At 32.9% G+C, this 24625-nt stretch overlaps 1 protein-coding gene across 3 annotated transcripts in view; it reads left to right on the forward strand.

The window, feature by feature from the left end:
• Window positions 1–24625, forward strand: part of USP33 (ubiquitin specific peptidase 33) — a 53916-nt gene that overhangs the window by 18059 nt on the left and 11232 nt on the right. Inside the window, exons 2-21 of one of the 3 annotated variants that reach the window (XM_072974181.1) lie at window positions 2508–2639; window positions 2833–2886; window positions 3317–3379; window positions 4528–4680; window positions 6856–6958; window positions 7338–7407; window positions 8543–8656; window positions 10208–10286; window positions 12430–12847; window positions 14774–14914; window positions 16204–16319; window positions 17505–17677; window positions 17780–17874; window positions 18527–18560; window positions 20001–20046; window positions 20490–20670; window positions 21144–21270; window positions 22280–22449; window positions 23566–23647; window positions 24342–24450. In XM_072974181.1, the coding sequence (XP_072830282.1) occupies window positions 2559–2639; window positions 2833–2886; window positions 3317–3379; window positions 4528–4680; window positions 6856–6958; window positions 7338–7407; window positions 8543–8656; window positions 10208–10286; window positions 12430–12847; window positions 14774–14914; window positions 16204–16319; window positions 17505–17677; window positions 17780–17874; window positions 18527–18560; window positions 20001–20046; window positions 20490–20670; window positions 21144–21270; window positions 22280–22449; window positions 23566–23647; window positions 24342–24450 (2409 nt within the window). In that variant the 5' untranslated portion in view covers window positions 2508–2558. The remainder of the gene's footprint in view (window positions 1–2507; window positions 2640–2832; window positions 2887–3316; window positions 3380–4527; window positions 4681–6855; window positions 6959–7337; window positions 7408–8542; window positions 8657–10207; window positions 10287–12429; window positions 12848–14773; window positions 14915–16203; window positions 16320–17504; window positions 17678–17779; window positions 17875–18526; window positions 18561–20000; window positions 20047–20489; window positions 20671–21143; window positions 21271–22279; window positions 22450–23565; window positions 23648–24341; window positions 24451–24625) is intronic. The other 2 variants (XM_072974183.1, XM_072974182.1) reach the window with 2 other exon arrangements.

Here is a 24625-nt window from a genome sequence, read left to right on the forward strand (position 1 = left end):
TCAGATGCTGGGTGTTTTCATTCCTTCTAAATGTCCTTCATCTTTGTTTTGGGACACTGTTGAATTCCTTGGGAACAGTTTGACCTTGTAATGCTTGCTTTTGAGCTTTTGAAGGCAGAACCGAAGTAGTCTTTCGTCTAGGGATAATTTTTCCCCAGTACTGAGACAATACCTTCCCCAGACAACGTTTTGTTCCCGCTGTATTATGAAATCTTTCAACTCTGGCTCATGGAAACAGACAGACCTGTGTTGCCTTTGAGAATTGTCTTACCAGCTCCTTTCCAGTACTTCCTCATTACTACTCAGCTGAAAACTTAATTGTAGCCCTTTACAAATCTCCAGTTCACTTGCTCTCAATTCATTTGTTTCCTATTACTCTGCCTTGTGAATTCTAGCCACCTTGGCCTCCCTGAATTTTCATCTATGTATCTCAACTAGAGACCACCAACATCTGTTTGGGTTTTCTTCTATCTGTATTGTGACCTGGAAATTCTCTTCAGGCAGTAAATCAGGGGCAGTTACCTTGTTTTAATTTTCTTAGGGATCAGTGTCCTTTAAAACTGCCTGTTGTCCAGTGTCTGAAAATCATTAGTTTATGTATTTTGTCTCATTCCTTATTTATTTAAGGTAAGAAGGCAGATTTGATCCCTGTTACTCCATTATGGCTGGCAGTGGAAGTAATTGGATAAGAGGAAAGAGGTCTCTAACCACAAAGGGAAGTAAGAAGTGGGTGGGAAACTGTCTTCTATACATAAATTAAAAATGGAAAATATTAACAATTACTTTAACTGCATGCTCTGAAAGTCAGGAGTGTGGGTTATTTAATATCACATAATAATGTACTATGTAGAAATAAAGACTTATTTGCTGTTAACCCCAAAGTGATTCCTGTTGTATTTTGTAGGTTGTAGTGTAATATTGGACTTACTATTATTTGACTTGATAGAACCTTTTTGTTTAATGTGTTTACTAATGTTTTAGTATTTTAGCATATTTATAACTGTTTATTCTTTCCTAGAAAGTCCCTTAATTTTTTCCAAAATAGTGTTCTCAAACCCCAAAGATGAATGAAGGGCATGAAAAACCTGTTTGGGGAATGTACAGTCCAAAGAAGACATAGAAATCCTTACTGAGTTAGACTTAAGACTTCTACTTGGAGATGACTCACTTAAACCATTCGTAAGATAATCTGTTCTTTGAATGCTGTGTATCAGTTAGCTCTGTGATTCATAAGATTTGCAGTGGAGATAGATAAAATTTAGTGACATTGCAGTACATTATGATGTCTTGGAGAAAACTAAGTGTCCTAGGATTGTAAAAATACCTTGCCCTCTGTTTACTGTAATGGAATTGAGGAAATTCCTGAGGAGTGTTAGGAAAATTATAATTGATTTGGGAAATTACCTCATTTCTTAGTTATTTTGTCTCATTTTTTAAACTGGTTGTCTCCTAAGGGAGGGAGGTATAAGACCTTTACTGGTCATATGAAAAACTATATAAAGGGGTGATGCAGAGTACCTAATAAAATTTTATGTATATGTTTGGTATTGTGTGCCACACAAATGACATGTACTACTTCATTTAATTCTTACAATGCCTGGTAAGTCAGGTACGATACTCTGCTCTTAGTGGTATCCTTGGGTGTATTTGACTTCAGAGTCCTTGCTCCTACGCATGAGATTCCGATCCTCATTCTGCCAGATGTTAATAATGTAAACTCAGATTTTCCTTTCTTAGCCTTATATGCAAATGAAGATAATAATGATACCTATGTCAGGGTTGTTGAAAGAACCTTATAATAATGTATTTCTCAGCTTGCAATGACTTTCCCCCTAGAGGACCAGGTTTTACACTGTCTAGTGACATTGATTGTCAAGGTCACAGTGGTAGTGAGGGTGTTCTGGCATCTAGTAGGTAGAAGAAATGTTGCTAAATATCTTACAGTGCACAGGACAACCCCCACAACAGAGAATTACCTGGCCTAAAGTGTCAGTGGTGCCAGGGTTGAGAAACTTTGATAGAAAGTGACTATTCTGGTTTATTGCTAGGATACCAAACTATTTCATTTATAGCATCAGTGAGGGCTGCTAGTATGAAAATGAAGGTTTCCATTTGAATTTTTTTTCTTTTCAATTTCCATTCTAGCTTAAGAATTAATCTTTTAAAAAAATAAGAAAGGATAAAAATACTTAAAATGAGTAACCTGATGTTTTCCCCTTTTATTTAAAAAGTGAAATGGGAGAAAGAGTAAAAAGCAGTGAAAGTAATGGGAAAACAAACTTACATTGACTCATGGGTATCAATTTTAATAAAATGATTATTTAGTAGAGAAATTTCCAATGTTCAAAGTAACTTTAATTGTGACAGTAACCAAGCATATTTGAAAATACACTCTTTTTGTAGGGCAGTTTGTAAACATGTATGGTTCTTTCTTTTATCTTGTATCTTAATAATTTTTAATATATTAGCACTTTTAAAATTAACTTTTCTGGTCAATTTTTCTGTAGGTATTACCTCATTTGGAAAGCATTGAGAAACAGGAAAACATTTCTAACAAAATGTCAGCTTTTCGAAATCATTGTCCACATTTAGATTCAGTTGGTGAAATAACGAAAGAAGATTTAATACAAAAATCTCATGTAAGATAGAGTTTTTTTCCTTCATTTAAAAAATCATATTCATTTTTCTCCCAAATATGTGTTTTTGTGTAAATTACTGTCATATTCTGTGTTCCTGAATCTCAAATTTTTGTCTATGATATTAGTGAATATTTGTGAGTATTTGGTGTGTCGGTATAGTGGTGATGTTATTTATGTGATTTTCATTTCATAGGGTTCTTGTCAGGATTGTAAAGTTAGAGGACCAAACCTTTGGGCATGCTTGGAGGTATGTCTATGTTTCTTCTTAAACGTTTGATATTATAAAAGTTTGTATCCAAATAAGGATAACTAGAAGATTTTTTTGACACTTTAGAGGGTTTCATAAATGAGCATACTTTTAAAAGATCATTATTGATTATAAAAATTAAACTTCAGACTTTGAATTTTAACTTACAGTTTTTGCAGGGTTTAGTAAGTCACTAAACTCTTTTATGCTCACCTTTTGTTAGAAGTGACGCAACTTTTAGCTTAGAAATATTCTGGTTATATTCTTTTGTGCCTAGTATCTTTTGATTAAAATAACTGACTTTTGAAGTTTAATCATTAAGTTAAAACATGTGATCAAAACTTAATTGAAAATGTAATTGTAATGCTATTATTGTGAATTATACATGTTATAAAATACCTTATTTTCCTTTTTGTATAATTATTTGTAGAATAGATGTTCGTATGTTGGCTGTGGTGAATCACAAGTAGATCATAGCACCATACATTCTCAGGTATGTATATAGAAAAATTTCATGCAAGACATTTTTTAAAGAGAGCCTGAAGGAAAGGAAAAGTAAATACAACATTATTAATTCAAGTTGTAACTGAGATAAAAAATTTTGCCTCCCCTCTTGTTTTACATAAAAGATGTTAAGCCTTATCTTATGAAAAGGTAGGGAGAGGAATTGCTAAGAAGACCAATATCAGAATGAGGTTGTAATTAAGAGAGTAGAGATTTAAGAAGTGTACATCCAGATGTGTGGAGGTGATAGCTGGAATTTTAGGAAGATATGGGAGTTGAAGTCAAAAGTGGATGTCTAGGCTTATGACAGTACCTGGCTAACTTCAAGTCTCAGCTTATATTACCCTTTCCTGTACATCCTCTTATCTGGTGTCCCCTTTCTACTTCACCCTGGTTGTTTGGTGTTCCTGTGCAATTCGGGCATGCCTCTTCTATAGTATCAGATAGATCTCCCGTTCTAAAGTATCCATTTCTTGAGAATGAGCTGTATTTTTCATATTGATCTCTATGGCATCACCTGTCCTCATCCACGGTTCCTCAAGAGACTTAGTTAAGCCTGAATACACCAAGGCTCTCAGGCATCATTGTACATAGTTAATTTATTTCTCTTTGGTGTATCTAGACTGGTGGTACTATGTACCATTCTTGGGAGAATTGAGAAAAGAGTTAACTCATTTTCTATACGGCATTGTTCTCTTGCAGAACTCTACTTGAGAAAGGCTAGAGTTTCACATATCCAAGATCACATTCACTGTTGCTTGAGCTGTTTTGTGCTTTGATTTGTCATTTGTGTTTTTTTGCCATTCTGATCTCCTAGAATAGTTATTGTGCTATTGTCAATTATTGTCTTGTATTGCTAACTGCAAAGCAAAATCTTAAAATAACTTGTGTTTATCTTTATAGTGAATAGTGGTGAAAAATGATAATAGAATAACTTCTAGAGTAGGCTTAGATATTGTTACTGTTCACTATGCTTTAGCAGTCTATCTAAATAGTGTTTCTTTAGTACTCCAGTTTAAATCTTCTCTTTTGAGTGTATTCATCAAAGGCTAGCAGTTTATCTTTATAATCTTTTGAAATGTTTTCAGCTATAACTAATTTTGGTTCCTCTTCTCCCTCACCCATGAAACTGTACAGGAGACAAAGCATTACCTAACTGTGAATCTTACTACTCTTCGAGTGTGGTGTTATGCTTGCAGCAAAGAAGTATTTTTGGATAGGAAATTAGGAACCCAACCTTCATTACCTCATGTAAAACCGCTTCACCAAACACAAGAAAATAGTGTCCAGGTAATCATCTAAATCTATTATATAATTAAAATGCCAAATATCTTCGGGTAATAATTTCAGAATTTGTCATGTAGTTGAGATTTAAAAGACTCCTACCAAACTCATAGTTTAATTCAGCTCTCCTTTCCTTATTTCCCCCTCTGCTTCACCCCTACTGTGAACATTTTACTAATTTATTGAAAACCAGTTAGAATATATTAAAGCTTAGCATCATATCTTTGGTTACAAAATATATGTAAGCCTGCAAAGATGGGTCACTTAATTTTGGGATTTCTAGTCACATAAAATAGGAAAGGGAAATGTGACAATAAGAATAGTTGGCTTCTAACTTACTCTAATCATCAGTGCTCTGTATGGTTTAATTAACCCATAAATTAATTTTTTTCCTCATGTATGTTATAAAAATCACATTGTATTTTTAAACTTGTGTTTGATAACAGTTCTCTTAGATTTTTTCTGTTGTATTTTTGTATCACATTCTGATGGTAGATATTTGTGATAATAAACTTGCTTGTCTCACACATTATATAACTTAAAGTGACTAGATTTTAGACAAGGTATACTCGTTGCACTTTAGATTCAGTTGAATAACTCTAGTTAATAAATCGCCATTATTATATTTCACCCACTGACACCTATATATTATTCAGAAATGTGGTGGTTTTTTTGGGGGGGTTTTATAAAGTTCAATGATTCTTTATTGTTTTTAGAAAAATGTCCCATTTTTTCTTTTCAAGAGTGCTTCCAACCTCTTTAATATTATAATACATTTAAAATCATAATATGTATGTGGCTTATAGGGATATACTGGAGCCAAGGGGTTTGATGAGTCTACATGTAGCCCTGGTTTTAAAAAATGTTTTTTTTTTTTTTTAATGCCCTGGTAGTTTGAAAATAAACAGCTATCTGTTGCCATTTCTGCACAAATAGATTATGATTGCAAACTCTTAATGAGTGCTGAGTCTGGTTAAATGAATATACTGATGCTTTTCTAATGGCTTATGAGTAATTTTATGGTGAGTTATGTTTATAACTCATAAAAGGCATGAATTTAATTTCATGCAATTTCCTGATGATCACATTGTTGAAGAAATTACTCCGAAGAAAAAAAGTTATTTGTACAAATTTCTTTAGAAATTAGGCTGTTTGAACACCCTGTTCATCAGAGCATTAATTATGAAATTAACAATATTGGTAACCAGATGTCATTAAGATTTTTCAAACAGTTTTCTAGGAGGTGAGATTTTGAAAGATTTTTTTTTAAGCCTCTATATTTCTCTGTATTGAGAAATGAGAAGATGGGGCCAGTCCAAATGTCTATTATCTATAGATGCCAGGAATGTACATATATAAAGTGGGTGTGTGTAAGTGCATATGTATGCCTTGTGGAAGTGGAATAAGGCTATAATAAGCTGGAGAATCAGCAGATGGTAAGTCCATGCTGCTATTCAGTTTCCTCTTCCCACTAATTTTTGCTAAGTTGGTCCAATATACTTTGATCTGCTATTACAAGAGAACTTGCAAAATCTGATTTTTATGTGAGCTCTCCCAATTTTTAAAATATTAACTCAAAGTTTTGCTTTTGTTTTGTTTTTGTACTTTTTTTTTTATAAGTGTGGACTAATATTTGACCAACAAGTGACCAGTTGCAATCTCTTGAATTAATCCAATTCTCAGAAATTAATATTGGGATTTTTTTTTTTATAATTTTAAACTACTTCATATGTATAAAAGGATGCAAACTAGCTTCAGTAAGAAGTACCAGGAGAATTACAGATGCAGATAAGTTGGTGTATTATGATGGAGAAACTTCAGTATTTTTTTTCCTGTAGAAAGTTGGCAAAAATCTGTAAAGAATGTAGGATATGTGCTCTTAGGTCTTTGTGGCTGAAATGTGATCTCACTGAATTGGAGTTAATTGTGTTTAAATTCAGGAAAGTCACAAGGGGCTTTGTTATTCAAGTGCATACGTTAGTAAAAGTGACATGCTGGTACCTAGTATAGTACCTTATTACTTTCAAAATATAAACATAAATTTTACTCTAATACTTTGATTTCTTGGAGTTGTATATAATCATTTAATATTTAGAGTGTAGATAAACATATGAGAAAAAATTTTTTTTAGAATTTTAATTTAAGGATTTGTTCAAATCTGCTATCTTTTCTGTTATCAAGGATTTTAAAATACCCAGTAACACAACACTAAAAACTCCTCTAGTTGCTGTATTTGACGATCTGGATATAGAAGTGGAAGAAGAAGATGAACTTAAGGCCAGAGGTAAACTAATTCTCCTGTGTAACACTCTCTTGTCTGGCACTGCCCATGTGTTTAGAAAACTTTTTACTAAAGCCTATGGTTCTGAGTTTAAACTATCTGTATATGATTTAGTACAGATTTTTTCTGGTCTGTAATTGATATAAGGAAATTTTAACCCTTTAGGTGTGTATTTAAATAGTTATTTGAAAATTAACACTTTGGTATAACCCTGGCTTCTCTGAGTTGTTCAAGTTGCTGTTTGTATTTCCATAATGTATTTTGTATTTCCTGAGCAAGTTTGGGAACATAATGATTACCTAGTTACGTATTCAGTAAACACTCCCAAAATTGAGTCATGGTATTGTTGAATAATGACATAACCTAAAATTTTTCTTAATAGGTCTTACAGGTTTGAAAAATATTGGGAACACTTGTTATATGAATGCAGCTTTGCAGGCTCTTTCTAATTGGTAAGTAGAGAAATTAATTTTGTTTTGTTAGTATAGCTTTTTAAAGTTACTCTTGGAGCAGAAAACCATGCTGCTATAGTATGCTCAGGAAAAAAAAAGGAGGAGTGAGAGGAGAAAGAGGAGAAAAGAAAGTAATAGTAGTACTACTACTATTAATATTAACACGGGAAAGAGTTAACAATTCTATTCATTTCCCCTAGCCAACAGGGTCTCATAAATCCCTTTGTGTATCTCTTCCCTCACCCCTCTCAATAAATATCACTCTCCCCCTTTCTGAGATGTCCCCACTTAGAAAATAACTAAAACCTAAATATGTAACTATTCCTGGAAAAGTTATTTCTTCTTTCTTGTTGAGTAACTCTTAAGGTAGAGCTGGCAAGAAGCTGGGTTGGGACACGATCCGTTGTTGTCCCACTGGAGTTAGTCTGTTCATGTCTGTAGTTGTCTAAGACTGCTGACCCTGGCTCAGATCCTAGGTCGTTGTATGTCTTTGAGGAAGTTAGTTGTTTGTCTTTGAGGAAGTTAGTTGTATTTACATCTGAATAAGGAGCTTGAACTAGTTAATTCCCCAAATCACTTTTAGTTCAGAGATCCTAGGAAAATATTTTCTGTTTTTCAGTACATGGAAAGTCTCTAATAAAGTATTTGGATTTTCTTTTGTCTTAATCCTGGTCCTGTAAAGTAGGTAAGGGCAGGCTGGACTGTTCTGTGGGCGATCACCCACGGAAGAGAGGAAGTCATAGGGCCAAGTTCTAAGAAAACGTGATATTTAGATATCTGGTAAGAGCAGAAAAAATAATAAAGAGGGGAAAATATTGCCAGAAGGGTAAAGAAAAAAAGTAGAAAAGTGCATTACATGGGTCAAGAGAAGGGAGTAAATCACCTTTGACAAATGCTGCTGAGAGGGAAATGAAAGGTGCTGACTGGATCTGGCAGCGTTGCAGACTCTGATGTGATGAGTCAAATCTGGTTTGATGGGTTGAACAAGATTAGGAAGAAATGAATGTGAAGTTGTAAAAGGGAGCAAAGAAATAATAGATACAGGGCTCTATGTGCTGTCAATTCACTGAATGACTAGAAGTCAGTTAATACTAAGCTTTGACTCTGTTACAACATTTTTGTTTTTTGAAACTAGCCCGCCTTTGACACAGTTTTTTCTTGATTGTGGAGGACTAGCCCGAACAGATAAGAAACCAGCTATTTGTAAAAGTTATCTCAAACTGATGACAGAACTGTGGCATAAAAGCAGGTATGTACTTGTACTTAATAGGTTTATTTTCTTTATTATATTTTTAAAATGAATATCATAAATACTAGACATTTGCAGGTGCATCTATAGAGATAAAAAAAGGAGAAGAGAAGCATATATGAGACAATTCAGTTTTGGGCATGTTACGTTTGAAACTGAACATCCAAAAGAAGTATCTGAACTGGAGATAAAATGTTGAACTGCTGAAGCTGCTGTTACTGACGCTTTTGAATTTTAATTCAGGAATAGGCATTGTCACAATGCTAAAATCTGACCATAGAGACATATATAAATGTTTATGTTTCTGCTTATGCTTATTTGCATTAAAGTATAGCATTAGAAGAATAATTGTTTGCTGTAATATTTTACTGTTTTTGTATTAGAACTATTGAGAAAATTGCTTTTGATGGTTTCTAAGAACTGCTCACCTTTACTCCTAAGAAAATAATCAACAAAGCTTTAACATTGTTATATTCTTAAGTGCCTCAGTTTTCTTTGAGATATTTGACTCCCTAATAAAGAGTATCTCTTAAGTTAAAAATTTGTTATTGACTGTTACTTCAGTATGCTAGGAAAAGAGGATTTTTTTGTGGAGGGGAAAGGGGAGATAATTAGGTTTAATAATTTATTAATTTTGTTTTTTTTTTCATGGAGGTACTGTGGATTGAACCCAGGACCTTGTGCATGCTAAGCACACAGTCTTTACCACTGAGCTTTATATACCCTCCTTTAGAAAAGAGGGTTTTAATGAGTTCTTTTGGAATGTGAAGATAAATCTCATTCACATCTCTAACATTCAAGAGCCAGAATTGTCTATTCTCATTTAGCCCTATTAGATATTATGCACTGCTGCCACAGGCTCTGTTTCTAAATTCCTTTGTGCAAAGGTAGAGCTAGCCCTTAACTACTATATTTAAGCTTCTTTGCCCTGAAACTATGGTTTAAACTTAATATTCTTGGACGTTTACTAACTTCAGAAGTGTTGTAGTACAGAATTCTAAGCAATTAAATCTCACATCTGGTTAACTTTTCATTTTTGTTTTCATGGGTACTTGGTTGGTTTAAATTTTTTTGTTATTGAAGTATAGTAAGTTTACAATGTTGTATCAATTTCTGGTTTACAGTATAATGTTTTAGTCACACATATACATACGTCTATTCCTTTTCGTATTTTTTCATCATAGGTTACTACAAGATGTTGAATATAGTTCCCTGTGCTATACAGTAGAAACTTGTTTGTACGTTTTTTAGTGTACTATGTATACTTAATTATCCCATACTTTTATGTAATTAAAATATTATTTTAAGCAATTAGAAGTATTTTTGAAAAATTACATTGTACAGCATGATCATTTCATTAAGGAGAACTATAAAGTGTAGCTTAAATATCAGAAATAAGTTATTTAATGAGCCTATGAAATGTACTACTGGAACTTAGAATGATTCTTTGAAACACAAATAATTTTCACCTTAACTCTTTGAATTCTTTATGCTCATTTCTAAAATAAAAACTAAAAATCACAAATTTATGAAAAATATTTTCTTCCTCAGGCCAGGATCTGTTGTGCCTACTAATCTGTTTCAAGGAATTAAAACTGTAAACCCAACATTTCGGGGGTATTCTCAGCAGGTAAGTCTTTATTGCTTTTTATTCATAATATTAATCTGTAATGCATTTGTAAAATACTATTATGCATTATGCTATTACATAGTCATTTGTATTTCTTCCCTTATAATTTATTTTACTTGTCTATTTACTTTGGGGGGTTATCACTTAATAATGTCTTTATTTGCTAAAAATAATAACCCATTTTATTTTTTGCTTATATTCTTCTACCTTTCTCTTAACTTCATATTTTTCCAGAAATTTTAAGTTTGGGGGTATGTTAACATGTCAGTGTACTCTAGCGCTTTTAGCTTTGAAAAGTTCCACATCCAGAGATAAATTTTTACCTATATTTTCTGTATTTATGATTTAATTAAAAATTGAATTCTTTAGTACATCTGTCATGTATTTCATATTATAATATGATCCAAATTTAATTTTTCACAGCTAACAAATTGTACCAAATTAAAGAATTTTCTTATCTGATTTTAAGTTTCTTCTTCATTTGTATGCTTACATTAATACATGATTGAGTCTTTTTCTGGACCCTCACATATTCTTTTTCAAAACATACCTGTACCCTGTTAACTTTTTTCTGGCGCAAATTCTTGGGTCACAGAGACTGATTTGGTAGATATGAGATATAAGTTGAGGCCTATGGATTTGTATTTTTAGTAAACATTGCAGGCTGATCAAGGATTTTTCTTTGAGATATAGTACAAAATTAGATAAAGCTTTTAAAAAGTTATTAAAATTTTAAAATTTCAGTTAATTTTTTATTGCATGAAAAATTCCTTAAATTCTTAAGTGCTTTACAATTTTCAAAAGTTTCACATACATGATTTCATATAATCCCATATTAACTCTTTTTTTCCTCCTTACACTTATATTGCCCACCTCCCTTTCCTTCTCACAACTGGTAACTACTAGTTCTCTATATCTTAGTCTGGTTCTTTTTTGTTTTATTCACTAGATTGCTGCATTTTTGAGATTCTCTATATAAAGGGTATCATACAGTATTTGTCTTTCTCTGTCTGACTTATTTCACTTAACATAATGCCCTCACAGATCCATCCTTATTGCTGCAAATAGCAAAATTTCATTCTCTTTTTATAGCTGAGTAGTATTCCATTCCATACACACGTGCTCATGCACACATGCACACATGTACATCACATCTTTATCCATTCATCTATTGATGGACCCTTAGCTTGCTTCCACATCTTGGCAATTATAACTGATGCTGCTATAAGCATTGTGGTGCTTGTATCTTTTCAAATAAGTTTTTTTTTTTCCCCCCAGATATATACCCAGGAGTGGAATTGCTGGGTCATATGGTAGTTCTATTTTTAGTTTTTTGAGAAACCTCCATTCTGTTTTCCACAGTGGGTGTAGCAATTTACATTCCCAACAGTATACGAGGGTTCCCTTTTCTCCACATCTTTGCCAACATTTTTATTTATGTTCTTATTGATAATAGCTGTTCTGACCTGTGTGAGGAGATAATCTCACTGTGGTTTTGATTTGCATTTCCCTGATGATTAACGATGTTGAGTGTCTTTTCACATGCCTGTTGGCCATCTGTGTTTCCTCTTTGGAAAAATGTGTGTTCAGGTTTTTTAACTGGGTTGTTTATTTTTTTGGTGGTGTTATATGAGCTGTTTATATATATTGGATCCTAACCCTCATATTGGTCGTATCATTTGCGAATATCTTCTCCCATTCAGTAGGTTGTTCATTTTGTTGATGGTTTCCTTTGCTGTGCAAAAGCTTTCAATTAGGACCCATTTGTTTATTTTTGCTCTGTAGATAAAGCTTTCATTTTATATTTGAACTTAGGCCATCTCTCTGAATTCTGATTGTTAGATGAGGCATGTTTTCTTTATACCTAATACTTCTCCAGTTTTTTAAAATGGCAGCAGCACCAAAAGCTGATCTCAAGATCATCTTCAGTTTTTTAAATTACTTTAGTTGTATTTAAACAACTTTTTAGAACTTAGTACTTCCTATCCTTCCAGTGCCTTAGATTCTACAGAGTTGTATTACCTCAGTATAATGCTACACATTTAGAAATCAGTTGCTAACCACATTTATATATTTTTCCCTCAAATTTCTATATACACATATTTTAAATGAAATAGTAATATCTATGTTGCTTATATATTAGGATGCTCAAGAATTCCTTCGGTGTTTAATGGATCTGCTTCATGAAGAATTGAAAGAACAGGTCATGGAAGTAGAAGAGGATCCTCAAACTATAACGACTGAGGAGACCATGGAAGAAGACAAGAGCCAATCAGATGTAGATTTTCAGTCCTGTGATTCTTGTAGCAACAGCGATAAAACCGAAAATGAAAATGGCTCTAGAAGCTTCTCTGAAGATAATAATGAAACAACAATGTTAATTCAGGATGATGAGAACAATTCAGAAATATCGAAAGATTGGCAAAAAGAGAAGATGTGCAATAAAATTAGCAAAATAAATTCTGAAGGAGAATTAGATAAAGATAGAGACTCTTTGTCTGAAACAGTTGACTTGAACAACCAGGAAACTGTCAAAGTACAAATACACAGCAGAACTTCAGGTGATAATTTTTATAATTTGCAAGTGATAGTGTTTCATTTCTAGACAAAGAGTATGAGATATATTTGTATTTAAGATTATATTTGTTATTTTACCATTTTCTGATTTTGGGGGGGCATTAGCCTAGCATGTGACTAAAATTAGAACACATTTCTAATTTACATGTTAATGTTCACAGTTTATATTTGGCATAATAAAAATGAGACAGAATAATTGATAGCTTTAGCTTAATTTTTGTGTGTAGTATATGACATTATAGTTCAACCATACTGATTTGAAGAAAGAGGGGTGTTACTTTGGGATTTTTCTAACTAGTAGAGTTTAGCAGTATTTGCATGTGAGTGTTTAGTTAATGTCAATTAAGGCAGATTTGGTTGAGATCTGCAGAATTGCAAAATAACCCAAATTGTAGACTATTAGATATAGATTGCTATCATTGAAGTTACATCAGCTATGAAATGTTTGTTATATGTTTTGATGTAGGAGTTTAATTAATTATAATGAACCCTGTTATGACAGATTATACTGTAATACTGGTCAGTGTTTCTTTGAGAAAGAGCAGGTAGCCAAATGAAAGATAGTTGAGCTAGGTTGCTTTGCAGTGTGCATTTGTTTCTTCTAGGGTTAACTCATCTTGGCCTAAGGTGTTATTTAATTTAACGAAGCACGTAAAATTAAACCATCAGAGGTTCAGATTCTCTGATCTCAATATAAGTGGCAGACAAGGAACAAAAAAATTACATTCTGTAATTACTGAAGAGTGGGAACTACTATACTATTTAGGCTTTTGAATGAACCCCCAATTTTTTCCTTGAGGAAAAGGATATTTCCTTAACCACAGGACCACTTGTGGTACAATGCTTAAATGTCTTCTAGTTAGGAAAATGTGTTAGACTCCTTCATTAGACTGACCTTACATTTAGAAGTTTATATGTGTTGAGAAGTTGTTTAGTCAATATGTGAAATTTCCTGTTGAAACACTTAGCAGTCTAGGCTAAGCCTGATTAAGCACATTTTTTTAAAGACCTAGCTTAAAAATGTCACAAAGATCATTTATGACATTCAAAGCCTAAAATATTTACTGTCTGGTCTTTTATAGGAGACATTTGCCACTCCCTGACCCAGATCATATTTACTTTATTCCCTTCTGAAAGGCCTAGAGTGAGTCTCCTGGTCTCTCCTACCCCAGTATAGGACAGTCTGCTTTTAGTCATGGTTGAGATAGTGAGAACTGCCTCTGTGAAAGTAATAAAAATCATTTGTTTTGCATTATCTGGAATAATCCTTGAAATCATTCTGTTTCAGGGTCTTTTATAAACAGTCGCTTTTCTTCGCTCAAATACTTTTGAGCAGTCCCTTGCCCTGGAATATATGTCATGTGTTAGGAATCCAACAGGAAGTTGTCAAGATAGCTCTCATGGAGCTTATATTTTCTTGATTTATAATTTAATTTCAAAAAGGCATTTTTCTGACAGAGGGATATATTTTCTTTTGTCACAGTAAGAATAAAATATTTATGGTTATTTTATCCCTAAATTTCTTCTTAGGTTTTGATTACTATGTTAATTTGGGAGAAAAATTTCTTTTTCTCCCATAGGGTTTTAAAACTTTCTAAAAACTGTCCTAAATAGCTTTTGTTTTTTAAATACTAAATTAGGATAACTGTGATCCTCTTTGGCTTCATATTTCCACTGCACACTTTCTGAATTGCCTACAAAAGTAATGTGTCATAAACATTAATTGGATTCCTAAGGTAGAAAAAAATCAGTTACTTTGCTTAGTAGGCATATTGTCTATCAAGTATTTCACTTGACATAACATGAATTGTGGTCAAAATCTCAAGTGAAGAAAGCTTTAAATCAACATTATTTGACAAGTGGAATAATTTTACTATTTAAGGTAATAATACAAATTTTAAATATTACAGAATATATTACTGATGTCCATTTGAATGACCTGTCTACACCACAGATCCTCCCATCAAATGAAGGTGTTAATCCACGTTTATCAGCAAGCCCTCCTAAATCAGGCAATTTGTGGCCAGGATTGGCACCCACACACAAAAAAGGTAGAAGTTTCAGTTGTTCAGGTTCCTTTGCTTTGATAAAGTGTTAATTATGGAATTTTATTCAAGCCTTTAAAATTGACAGCATAATTTTACCCAACAATGATTTAAAATTTTTTGTGTGTGTGGCACAAATTTAAATACAGTAGAATTCACTCTTTTGGTGTAGAGGTCTGAGTTTTAACACATGCATAGATTCTTGTTACCACCACCTCCACCAGAATCAGGATATAGAACAGTTCCAACACCCCAAAGAGTTCCCTCACACTACGCCTTTGTAATTAGAACTCCCCACTACCCCTCCCTAAGCCCCAGCCCTGTTGATCGCTATTCCTATTGTTTTGCCTTTTCCGGAATATCATATAAATGGGATCATATAGTGTGTTGTCTTTTGAAATAGGCTTCTTTCACTTAACATCATGCGTTTAAGTCACGTTGCGTGTCAGAGTAGTTGCTTTTTATTATTGAGTAGTATTCCATTATATGACTGTGCTACTGTTCATTCTCTCACTGAAGGATGTTTGAATTTGTTTCCAGTTTTTGGCAGTTATGAATAATGTTGCTATAAATATACATGTTCAGGTTTCTGTATGAACATAAATTTTCATTTATTTAGGGTAACACCTGGCTGTGGGGTTATTGGGTTTTTATTGCTTAGTTTTATGTTTAATGTTGTATGAAATTGTTTTTCGGAGTGGTTGTATTTTGCATTCTGACCAGCTATGTATGAGAGATCCAGTATTATAAAATGTAAAACTATAAAACTCCTATAAGAGTCTTCATGACCTTGCATTAGAATTCTTTAAAGATATCAGAAGCATGATCTATAAAAGAAAGAAATTAAAATCTTTCTTGGCAAAAGACACTATTAAGAGAATGAAAAGATAAAATTGGGAGAATATTTGCAGATCACATAACTGACAAAAGACTTGTATCTAGAATATATGAGGAACTCTCAAAACTTAATAGAATCTTTTCTTCAAATAACACCTTACTTTGAAGAAAAAACAGACAAGTAAAAGCAAAACTATTCTGGTTGAAGTCAAGGTGGAGAGACTGAACTCTTCCTATTTCATCATGGTTTCTCTTTGGTGGTTTGTTTTTTGTGGGGGTTTGTGTGTGTGTGTGTGTTTTTAAAGGTAATGCTCTTGAAAGGTATTTTGACAAATTTCTTCAGCATAGTAAATTTTACTGTTAAAGATCCCAGAAAAAAAAATGCCAGAGGAACTACTTTGATTTGCTTTTTTGCTTTGAATTTTTAAAAATGTTCTCTACTTGTTTTTCACTCTCAGCTCAATCTGCATCATCTCCAAAGAGGAAAAAACAGCACAAAAAATACCGAAGTGTTATTTCAGACATATTTGATGGAACAATCATTAGTTCTGTGCAGTGTCTGACTTGTGACAGGGTGAGTATGAGGGATTTATAATACATAGAAAACTTCTGTCAAATGCTCTTTTTGAAACAAACCTGACAAAATGGTGTGAAAAGTTTAATTCCTTCTCCTTACTATTGATGTTTATACATGTATTTCTTGTGTTTACTTCAGTATAAATTGATTCTAGGAGTTGAATTTGTTTTTTGAAAGTAATAGCAGCATACTTTTTCCCCCCCTTTTTTTTTTGTTACAAAAACAAAAAGATGAGTCTGACCCACCATTGGACAGGCATACGTTAACAGTAAGAATTAACTCACTTCTTCATCTCTGGTCACATGTAAAGGAGATATGTTGCTTAGCAACAAGAATTGGTAACACATGCATATTCTCCCAAGGCTGATGAAATTAGTATGCTGGGAAACCATTGTTATTCACAGGCACAAGGCTGTGAATATATCTTCTCCACTTGGTTGTATGGCTTGTAAATGTTTTTCCATGTTAAGATTGGGTTCGGATAATAAAAGTATTAAGATTCATACACAAGAGCATAAATTAGAATCATCATGAGTTCTTTGGTAATACCTCTGTTTCTGAGTTTCTTTGAGGCTTTTTTGAAGAATGGTTTTACTTCAGTGCAGTGATAAATATAATTAATGATATAAAATGACATTAAAAAAACCCAAAACCCAAAGTAAGCTTCAATTATTGTGTTAGAATCTAAGTTAAATCTAAGGACTTCAATAGGGTCATTTTAATGTAGGCTATTTTAGTACCAGATATTTAAGTGGAATTTCTTCTGAAATGTTTTCAGCTACTTAAAAATTACATGCCAGGTTCTACATCTTGTTTTTAAAACTATCTAAAAACTATCACTAGAAGTTATTTTGAAAAAGAAATGCAATAGTGCTTAACAGTTCAGACCTCAAGCTACAGTGGGTGGATGTGAGGTACTTCCCTTGGCTGCAGTGTCCTCAGCTAATGGGAGTGTTAGCAGTTACCTCATAAGGTTTATGGGAAGATTAAATTTAGAACAGCACCTGGTTCTAAGCAGTTTTGCTTTTGTTATTACTATCTTTGCTGCTGTTAGTACTTAAAAGCAGTTTGATTGTGTTTTTCTTGTTACGATTTGCTTTGATCTTTGCAGTCTAAAATCTGTCCTCGAGTATTTGTTTTGGATTATTTTCATCCCATTCTTAAAACACAAAACAATTTTAGGTGTCTGTAACTCTCGAGACCTTTCAAGATCTGTCCTTGCCGATTCCTGGCAAGGAAGACCTTGCTAAGCTGCATTCATCAAGTCATCCAACTTCTATAGTCAAAGCAGGATCATGTGGCGAAGCTTATGCTCCACAGGGGTGGATAGCTTTTTTCATGGAATACGTGAAGAGGTATGTGTGTGTGTTTTCTTTGTATTAGTTGGTTCTTAAAACTGCTGTTTCTGCTGTACTGGCAGAACATTTCCTTTTTTTTTTCTGTCAATGATGTTTCAGGTTTGTTGTCTCATGTGTCCCTAGCTGGTTTTGGGGTCCAATAGTAACCTTGCAAGATTGTCTTGCTGCCTTCTTCGCCAGAGATGAACTGAAAGGTAAGAAATGTGAAATAGTTTTCATCTATGACTGAATTGTTGTGGTGATCTTAAATATTAGTGGGACTAAGTTTAAAATCTGTTTATAAAAGCTAAGTTTTCAGGCAGTTTAAGTAGTACTTGTCCGTATTGCCACTGTGCCAATGTCTACCATGGCAATATAAATACTATAAATACCCTGAAATAATTTATACGGATTCTTAGAGTTCTAGACAATATTGTGCTTGAATTGCCTGCAGTCTGCTCTGGGATTCAAAGAAGGGAAAATTTAACCAGTATAAAAGACTTACTTGTATGTCTGGATTAGTCTGTGAATTCCTCCATAGTATTTAAGATCCTTTACTATTTTTGTGTGTCTAGCACTTTGCTTGGACTTATAATGGTCAGTAAATTTTGTTAAGTGAAGAAGTGGGCAGGATGTTATTTACATTATGTTATTTTAGATAGGCCTGCAAGGTTGGAAAGAAGGAGTTCAAGGGTGTTGTAGGCAAGGTAACATCATGAGCTGACTCTTGAGCAGAGACTAAAAAATGTGAGCCTTGTGTTGCTGTGCTACCAGGTCAGCCTGTGGCAAACTCGAGGAATTGCAGAACCAAAAGAAAATAACTTGCTTTTAATTTGAGAGGAATGACCAGATCTGTTCTATTTTCAGGTGACAATATGTACAGTTGTGAAAAATGCAAAAAGTAAGTGCCATTGGCAGTGCTTTCAACTGCACATTTTGTATTTTAAATGGTATTTTTCTTGGTTATTTGACTGGGCATGTGGGGTTAATTTTCCACTTTATTTAGAAAAATTAAGGTCAGTAAGCTTTGTCCTAGTGAAACTGAAGAGACTGGTTGTTCTGTAAAACAAATCTGTGGTAAAAATTTAAGAAAGTTAATAGACTAGCTAAGATATGAAAGTATATTTTGAAATATAAAATAAATATGTAATTTTGCATAAACCATTTTCTAAATGTGTTGCAGACATACTAGAATATATAACATTTTCATTACGTAGGTGAATTTTGTCATCATAAATAAAGCAATATTCTCTTCTGGGTTACCATTTGAACAGACTAGATTTAGAAAGTGAAAGTGACTCTAAAGATACATAGTTTCAAATCTGCATAAAATTCAGAAAGCTTTATACCATCTCTAATGTTACCTGCTGTCTGATGGCAGAATAAAAAGACAGTTAAGTATGATTTTGTTTCTTTGTATCTACTATTAGCTACCTTCTTCTGTCTTGTGATGAGTTCTGGCTTCTTGGTGATAAGTTAGAAAAGAAAAGTAAATGGAGAATTGAAAACAAATATGTTTGAGGCAGACTAAACTGGGAATTTTTCTGAGTCTCTCTAATAGAAGAACAGTGGCCTCCTAATAAGATCTGGAATCTTCATAATACAAACTTCTGGCTTTTGTCAGTAATCCAGGGAACGTTGATCTGCAGCTGTTGGTCTTCTCCATGACAAAAAGGAATGATATATTGTTTGGTCTATGAGGATAAAAAGCTGCCTTGTATGTTCTAGGAAAAAATATACCCCTAGTGAATTGGAAAGTATTTATTATCATGTCTTTGAAACCATAGCTGATAGCTGAAAAGGGAGCTGGCCTAGAGGGAGAATCTTTCTTGAAAAACAATGTCAACTAGGAAAAAGATAATCATGAGGTTGGAAAAGAACTTGCATCTACCTCGAAATCCAAACTGGAGATCTATCAAGTGTATATGAATATTTATTGTCAATAATAACCACTCTTTATCTCAAATTATTTGTTTCCACATTTAAGAATAAAGGTTGTAGATTTTATGTTACCCAGTTTTACTTGATATCTGGATGTTATAAAGGCATAACCAGGCCATAGATAGTAGAAGATATTCATCAAAGAATTATACAACTCACTAAATTTTTATTACTGATATCTTCATTTAAATAATTTTTACAATAAAAGATTCCAATGTTTCAATAGTATATATTTTTAAATGGGGTAGCATGTAATTCAGTAGTGAGCATTTTTAGTCTGATAACCTCTTGTTTCTGCATTTTTTAAAAATTTTGCTGTATATTTGAAAATACTAAAGGTTTTATACATTCATATGAAAAGCAGGTTTATTAAAATTGGTTTTCTCTTTTTACCCCTTAGGTTGAGGAATGGAGTAAAGTTTTGTAAAGTACAAAAGTTTCCTGAGGTATGGACTTTATCATAATTTAATTGATATGGTAGGAACATATGGCATTCATATAACATGGTGTAATAAATTCTTTAGCATTGGTTAAAGAATGGAATGGTTCTATTGACCAGTTATTGTGTATACCCTATTAGGATTATCCATTTTTAAAATACTGAGTTGCATACCAAGTAAATGCTCTTACCAGTAAAACTACGTTGAACATAATTTAATCAGACACCGTTGGATCTTGCAGGTATAAAATGTAAAGTTTGAAAGCCAATACCTGTGAACTTAGGATGTACCATGTTTCACTTTTTCCACATTCTGACATCTGCAAAATCAGGTTATCAGAATTGCAGGATAATGCTTACTTTTGACAATATGTATGTTTAATAGATTCTTTTATCTAGCATATAAAACAATAGAATTTTAAATAATCTTACCTCTCTTCTTTTAAAAAGATTTTGTGCATCCATCTTAAAAGATTCAGACATGAACTGATGTTTTCCACCAAAATCAGTACTCATGTTTCATTTCCACTGGAAGGCCTGGATCTTCAGCCATTTCTTGCTAAAGATAGTCCAGCTCAAATTGTTACCTATGATCTTCTGTCAGTTATTTGTCACCATGGAACTGCAAGTAGTAAGTATAAGAGTTTGAAATATGTTCTTAGATTTAAAAAAAAGAAGGGTGTAAACATCTGAATTGATCTCTTAAACGACACCTGATTGAACAAAAGGAAAAAAATGGAAAGTTAGATTTTTATTAATTTTTTTTTTAATTTTGGTTACTGAAAACATGTCAGAAATTTTAGGAAATTGAATAATTTTACTCTGAAGTGTTAAATACTGGAAATTATATTTTGCGTGAAGATAAATAATAAAGACTAACATGATTTTCTTTACACTAGGTTGTTAAAGATTACATTTTCTGTCTTAATATTTATTTCCTCAAGTGGTGGTGGTGAGGATAGATACTGGAAAAAAATAGAAGTTCTTGCTGTATTTTATTCAGTCTGTGCTAGGAACTGATGATACAGAAGTAGTTTTATTTTCCATTCTTGTGTTAATTTTGTATTACTGAAATGATTTAGAATTTTTTCTACTTAAATTCAGGTGGACACTATATTGCCTACTGCCGAAACAATTTAAATAATCTCTGGTATGAATTTGATGATCAGAGTGTCACTGAAGTTTCAGAATCTACTGTACAAAATGCAGAAGCTTATGTTCTTTTCTACAGGTGAGAAAATAACGGATAGTCCATTTTAACAAATAAAGAGAACATCTCATTTTGGGGTTAATAGTGACTTCCAAGGCTTTCAGAGTGGATTGCTGAGTAAAGATTAGAAGTTATTTTACTCTCATTTCATTATACAAGTAAAAATAAAGTGAAAAGTTCTATGCAGAATGATGTTTGGTTAAGAAAATGCTAACTCATTTAGTCGAAGGGCAAAGGAATATATTTTGTTTTAGACAGATTGGTTTTAATTTAAAAAAAAATTAGATATTGACCGTAGGGATTAAGTACCATATTTTCTCCTAAAATAGCAAATAAAGGAGGTGCTAGTATAAAAATAAATCCTTGGTACTTTTTAGTGTCTTATAAAAGATTGTACTAGCTACTAAAATAGGAAAGCAGATTAACTATTTAGATTGCTCTTATTAACAAACATTTGAATGTCTATTCAATACCAGTAGTTATGTGGATACCAGTAGTTAAGATACAGTATCAGACCTAGGGGTGTATAATGTACTTGGGAGGGGGGAAGGGGGTGGTGAATCAAAGTATATTTCTCCTGAATAGTTTTCAAAACCTAATAAAATTTGTAGTACAGTCCATTCTCCAAATCCATGGGTTCCACATCCGAGGATTCAACCAATTAAAGATCAAAAATATTTTTTGGGGGAAGATCCCAGAAAGTTCCAAAAAGCAAAACTTGAAGTTGCACACCAGCAACTGCCTATTTACTGCTATTGTATTTACCACTATTTACGTGGCATTTATTGTGTTAGATATTGTAAGTACTCTAGAGGTGATTTAAAGTATATGAGAGGGCACACATTGCACTATTTTACATAAGGAACTTGAGCATTTGCAGATTTTTGGTATCTGCAGGGGTCCTGGAACCAATCCCCCATGGATTCGGAGGGACTACTGTATTAATGTATATGCTAAATCTAACAAGTGCAAAAATTCACTTACAAGCCTGACGGAGTAAAATGCATTAATGAATCATTGTCTTTAATAGGAAGAGCAGCGAAGAAGCACAGAAGGAGAGGCGGAGGATATCAAATTTGTTGAACATAATGGAACCAAGTCTCCTACAGTTTTATATTTCTCGACAGTGGCTAAATAAATTTAAGACCTTTGCTGAACCTGGTCCTATTTCAAATAATGATTTTCTCTGTATTCATGGAGGTAAGAAACTCTGTAATGGAAGTAGTGGTAAGCGTTTGCTATTAAATAATTTACAAGTAAGAAAAGAGCCAAGAGTTTCCCTCTTAGCTTTATTTCCCACTTCCCCATCTGGAGTCCAAAGTTAAGTGCGTTTAATTTGCTGCGGTTTCAGAAATAAGTTTTTTTTTTTTTCTAATTATAGGCAACCTGTAGCCTCTTCACAGAACAGATGTTTTTTGAGTACCTGTTCCAGACCCTCTCCTAAAGCCTGGGTTTATCAAAGACACTATATCTATTCTCAGAGCTCTAATTTCATAGAAGAGAGAGATACATAAACAGCCAATTACAGTACAGTGAGCCAGTTTTATTACATATTATTTTTCTCTGCTGAGAGACATTCAGCTCCAACTGTATCCATGGCTCTTATTCCCTTTGTCTAAATGAATAGCTGGCTCTTTTCCGAAGTATGAAAATGTACTTGGAATTTAACAAAAAAGCCTCATGTAGTTATTTGCTAAATATAACTTATGCCTTTGTGGTTGGCTGTGTTAGTGTTTGTTCCCACGATACTTAACACTTTAGTGTTACACTTTAATTAAATTTCATGATTAAAGACTTGATATTATCATTAATTATTTTTGCTTGAAACCACAAGAGATAGTAGGATTGTCCCTTATTGGATTTAGAAATCTAAACTTTGGGAATATTTCTGTATGTGAATTTTTTTCTTATTATTTCCTTACTTGAACTGCTAGCATAAGTTCCTGTTCCAAATGTTCCCATAAACCCACAATGATCTGTGCCTGCCTTTTATTATAGTTACTTATATAAATGCTTCATTTCTTCCGCTAGCTCATAAGCTCCATGAAGGAAAGATTGTCTCTTGACTTATCTCTGATTTGCCCCAATGCACAGTCAAGTCTTAGTAAAGATTTATGTAAGTTAAATACTTGAAGATCTTGGTTAGCTGATTTTTCTCTATTTTAAGAAATAAGTTCATCTTTAGGAACATATGCTTATACTTAACTTTTTGGGGAGGAATTTTAAGAATAATTATTGAAAAATGCAAGTGATTAATCAGTTAAAAGCAATACAAAGAAATTTAAGAATGAGACAGACCCATTTAAACTTTTTTAGGTGTTCCTCCACGAAAAGCTAGTTATATTGAAGACCTGGTTTTGATGCTGCCTCAGAACATTTGGGATAACCTATATAGCAGGTTTGTTTTTTAAATCAGACAGTATGGTATTGTGAAAATCAGTTTGTGAAATTCTTTAAAAGGGGATTGGATTATTTTATATATGCTACTTGTGCTGTATGCTGCTTGTGTAGAATACTGCCTTTTTCCTTCATTTATTCACTCTGAAGTGTGAAGTTGACTTGTAGCTAGTGTGGCCTAGTCTGGATAATTAATTCTAATTTTTATGTTCTGATTATCTGTACCTGTAAGAGTATGCTGTGATATTTAAGTCTTAAATTTTAAAGTTTTAAATTTTATGTTAAAATATTTCACACATAATTTCCTCATTATATTTTTCTTAGTTAAATATTGAAAATAATTTATGTCATGAGTTCTTACCTGAGGGGCCAGGGGTAGCCTCCTTATGATTAAAACTATGGTTATGTTTAACTTAAGATTTATATGTTGTATGCTAATTCTTGAAAGCTGCTTCTTTTACTTAATGTTGGTGTTGCAGCACATGTATTTTGTTACAAAAGTGGCTATAAGGGAAAGTTGAAATATAGATAAAGCAGGCAAATCAATAAACTGATAAAATCATTGACTCCAATAAACATAAAATCAAGTCCTTATGGTAATCTGGATTTTACATTTTACTAAAAATTGGAGACATTTTCTTAGAACATCAGCTTTTTTCAAAATTGTCATAGTTATTCAATTCTTCATGCTTTAGGTATGGAGGAGGACCAGCTGTCAACCATCTGTACATTTGTCACACTTGCCAAATTGAGGCGGAGAAAATTGAAAAAAGAAGAAAAACTGAATTGGAAATTTTTATTCGGGTAAAGTGATGCTTTTCAAATTATAAAAATGCTTTAGGATAAAGAATTGACCATTGGAAGAACTATATTATGTTAGTGAAATGATTGGATGAAAGAGTTGTAATAGATTTTAGGTGTTAAGAGTGCATAACAGTGAGAGACCAGTCAGGTCACTGTAGTTCTGGTGAGTTAATTT

Source organism: Vicugna pacos, chromosome 13 (assembly GCF_048564905.1).
Source record: "Vicugna pacos chromosome 13, VicPac4, whole genome shotgun sequence".
NCBI lineage: Eukaryota > Metazoa > Chordata > Mammalia > Artiodactyla > Camelidae > Vicugna > Vicugna pacos.